Source organism: Cenococcum geophilum (genome assembly GCF_001692895.1).
Source record: "Cenococcum geophilum 1.58 unplaced genomic scaffold K441scaffold_5, whole genome shotgun sequence".
Lineage (NCBI taxonomy): Eukaryota > Fungi > Ascomycota > Dothideomycetes > Gloniales > Gloniaceae > Cenococcum > Cenococcum geophilum.
The window spans coordinates 3,371,501-3,375,489 of NW_027137563.1; the positions used below are offsets into that span (position 1 = coordinate 3,371,501).

At 28.0% G+C, this 3,989-nt stretch overlaps 1 protein-coding gene across 1 annotated transcript; it reads left to right on the forward strand.

Annotated features, from left to right (window-relative positions):
- Positions 1 to 3,210: 3,210 nt before the first annotated feature.
- On the forward strand, positions 3,211 to 3,372 carry K441DRAFT_540180 (uncharacterized protein; the record flags this gene model as incomplete). Its single annotated transcript, XM_067642585.1, has 1 exon — positions 3,211 to 3,372. A coding segment is annotated over one exon (162 nt), but the record flags the coding sequence as incomplete, so codon positions are not given.
- Positions 3,373 to 3,989: the final 617 nt, after the last annotated feature.

A 3,989-nucleotide genomic window follows, 5' to 3' on the forward strand; every position in this document is an offset into this window, starting at 1 on the left:
CTAAATTAAAGTGTAAGAGAGATTAACTTGGCGTTATAACCTAGAAGTTATTATAAGTATATAAATATATCGCAGTTAGGTTAGAACTTACTATCTTAGATATTACCAATAATACGTTTAATAGCAGCAATCCTAGTTACGCTATTGCTCTATAGATAAGCTATTTATAGACTAAAATTAAAATTAAGATACTAGAGAAGGCCAACCAGAAGCTAAGAGAGGAGGTGGTATCTCTTAAAAGAAAAAGGGGAATTATAAATAAAATGTAGTAGGGAAAGTATAGAGATACTAGTAAGCGTATTATACTTAAGGTAGAGGTATATCTAAGTAATAATTAGGGTAAATACCTGACGATTCTTATATAGAGGGTTAGTTTAATAGAAGTGGATAGATATCTAGCACGTGCGCATTTTGTTTATAGGTAAGTAGGGTTAAGAATTTAGTGCCTTATATAACTAATACTAAATAATATCTCTATTAATCCTACATTAGTTATTAATATAGCCCCTTAATAGTAAATAGGGTATTTTTTATACTTACTATATCTATTAAATAACCTAAAGACTAAAAATAAAAAAGCTAATAAAATTATTAGAAATACGGAATAGTAAACTATATTAAGTTTTTAGTCTAATATTACCTATATAAATTCTACGCATTCCCTTTAGGCTCTTTTATAGTAGTACTATAAACTTATTCTAAGGCAGTCTTCCCTATAGTATCTTATAACGCCACCTTATTAATACTAACAGCTATATTATATATAGCTTAGATATTTTATATTACTATTTAATTTTTATAATCCGTATCCGCGCATATATAGGTAGAGAGAATACTAGTTCTCGCTACCAGTGGAGTACTTAAAGGATTTCCTAGATTTCCTTAAGGATATAGTAAGAAATACTTATTATAAGTACTACGGACCCCCAAATTTAAAGATCTATTTATAGTATATCTTCTTCCTCCTAATACTCGTAATAATAATATTCTTCTATCTACTGATCTTATATATAAAGATAGTTAATTACAGCCTAATTAGATAGTGGGAAGTCTAATATTATCTACCTATTCTGGTAGTACTTTACTGCTAATATACTAGGAGAATGGCCATATTACCCTACTTAATTAGACTCCCGGTAAAATTTCCTTTAGAAATATCTTTATCTATAAAACAGATTAGTCTTTATTATTAGATACTCTTAAAGGAATTTATAATATATAGACGCTAAATAGCAATAGCGGTAATACTAGAGAACGTCTTCTTAAAGAAGTATTATTTAATAATAGTACCTGCTACTAAATTAATAGCAGCCCAGAATTAAACTGCCGGAGGGTTTTACTATAGCGGCATTATAAGTCTTTTAAAGGGAACGATTTGTGGTATAGAATAGAAGTTACTCTCCCTAAAGATCTAGTTAGAGGAAGTCTCTATATATTATACTAGGTTTAGAATTAGCTAATAGTTATAAGCCCGCCTATATTACTAAAGGGTAAAATTAAAATATATACCACCTATATAGATATATTAATTATTTAATAGCGAATTAAGTTCTAAATTATGTAGTAAAAAATTTAGTAGATTAAATTATAACTTATAAATTTAAAGTATAGTTATGCTTTACTAATTAAAAACTATATCTATTAAATATAAAATAGAACTTAAAATTTAAATTTATAGTAAATATATAGATAGTTTAAAGCAGTAACTTAATATCCTTATTAAATCCCCTAGAAAATACCTATTAAAGCTTAACTTAAAATATACACTCCTAAGCTTTAACAGCTTTAATATTAGTAGGGACAATAATAACCTTAGATCCCTATAATAGATTAGTAATAGCATATTAAGAAATTCCTAAGGAGATCTTTTACCTATAAAAGCTTTTCCGGCTAGAATAAGCTCTTATTAGAAATATAAACGAAGTGCTTTCCCTTATAACGTACTATTATAAATATTTTAGCTTTAGTTAGATTGCTAAGCTTATTAGCTTTTTTAAATAACGTGCTACTTCGTCTGCTAAACCTAAGTTATTACCATTTTTCTAGAGTTTATGTGTGGACTTTACCCTTATCTAATAGAGTTATTTTAATTCTAGGTTTTATTCCATCTTCTTTAAAAGCATTGCCCATTAGAGATCTATTAGGGCCCTATTTATCCAATATAACATTACTATAGCTTAACTATCTTAGTATTAGCCGTAGGGTTATCCTTAGGGTGTTATATTATTGTATAGGGGTTCTAGTTACCTTGCCTTCTAAAAAAAACGGAATCTACTTAATAGGTAACGCCTGTAAAGAACCTTTAAGGGGTATAAAATAAGATATACTAATAGGTAATAATTTTAGTAACATTTTAAGAAGCGGAGAATTCGTTAAATTAATAGTATGCTTTCTCTTTTATCTTTTAGACTATAGAGTGGTATAATCTAGCATTTAAGAATCCTTTATAGGCTTATATACTGTTTTATAAAGTTTAAATAGGTCGCTAAAGAATTATAAGAGCTTACTATATATTCTAAACTTATAAAAGACGTATAAGGGGAAAGAGTAAAGATTAGAATAAAGAGTTTGTAAATTAGAATATAAGAACTACTAATAACTACTACTTATATCTTATACGCGTAGAATAGATTTAAAAATCTTAAATTAGTTTCTACTTAGTGCGTACTATAGCGTTAGCGGGAATATAAGTAGTTAATAGTAGTATACTAAGGACGTACCGCCTAAAGCCACAGCGCTTAAGAAATCTTAATTTTGATTTACGCTAACACAAATTTATTCTCTAGAAAAATTAACCCTTAGTTTTAAGGGACATAATAGGTCCTTTAATTAAACTATAATAATTGCCCTAGCTAGATTTTCTACTTTAGCAGTAAGTATTTTTACCGCTTAAGTATAACTACTTATAGTCCTAATTAACAGTTATAGAGAATATTACTATTTAATCTACTAATTAAAATATTATTATTAATAGCCGAGAACCTATAAGTAGAGAGAGATATTAACGCTTTCGCCTAAATAAATAACCGCCTCTATAGTATTCTAAATCCCTACCTTTATTGCTATAACGTTAAACGGGAGAATAGTATAGCACTAATATAGGCTGTAAAATAAGGACAAGATGTAACTGCTTAAAAATCTCTTAAAGCTGCTAAAATTAGAGTAGCGACTTAATATCGATACTATAGGCGTGCGGATTTATTATAGGTAGTAAGGAATAGACATAAATTAGTAATACAGCTATTAATTAAAAGTGGACTTAGTAGTCTTAACCTAGAGGACTTTTCCTATAAGCTGTTATACGCTATAAGGTTTAGGCGGACGGTAGTAATACAGCTACTCTTAAAAAGCATTAATATAAACTATAAGTAGGAAAACAGCCGGATACCGCTATTATTAGCTATAGAAAAGGGGTATAAAGATATAGTTTAACTGCTTCTAGAATATAAGAATGTTTATATTAATATAAGAGACCGCTTTAGTTAGATACTACTATTATAGGCTGTCGATTATAAGTATAATATAGTAGTATAACTTTTAGTTAAGTATAGGGGTGTTAATATTAACTTAAGGGACTCCTTAGGTAGAACGCCGTTATCTATAGCTAAAGTATATAGGGATGCTATAATAGTCTAACTGCTTCTAAAGTGCAAAAGTAATAGTCTAAAATTTATAGACTAGTATAGTAGTACAAGCAGTCCTTTAATCTAATATTAAAGGATAGGTAAAGATTAACTTAAAAGTAATCTAACTCTAGTATATAGATTAATTAGTAGGTCCGTAGTTCTTAATAATATAGTAAATATAAAATTCTATAGATTAGCTAACTCTTCTTTTTACTAATTAATGTAATTATTTCTTATATACCTTAACCTCTTAGAGATCTACTTCCTTTCTATATTAGTGAGTTCTTACTATATACTAGGCCCAGCTTTATATTTAGCTATAGTAATTATATAGTTAGCAGTATAGCCTAGTATATTTAATAA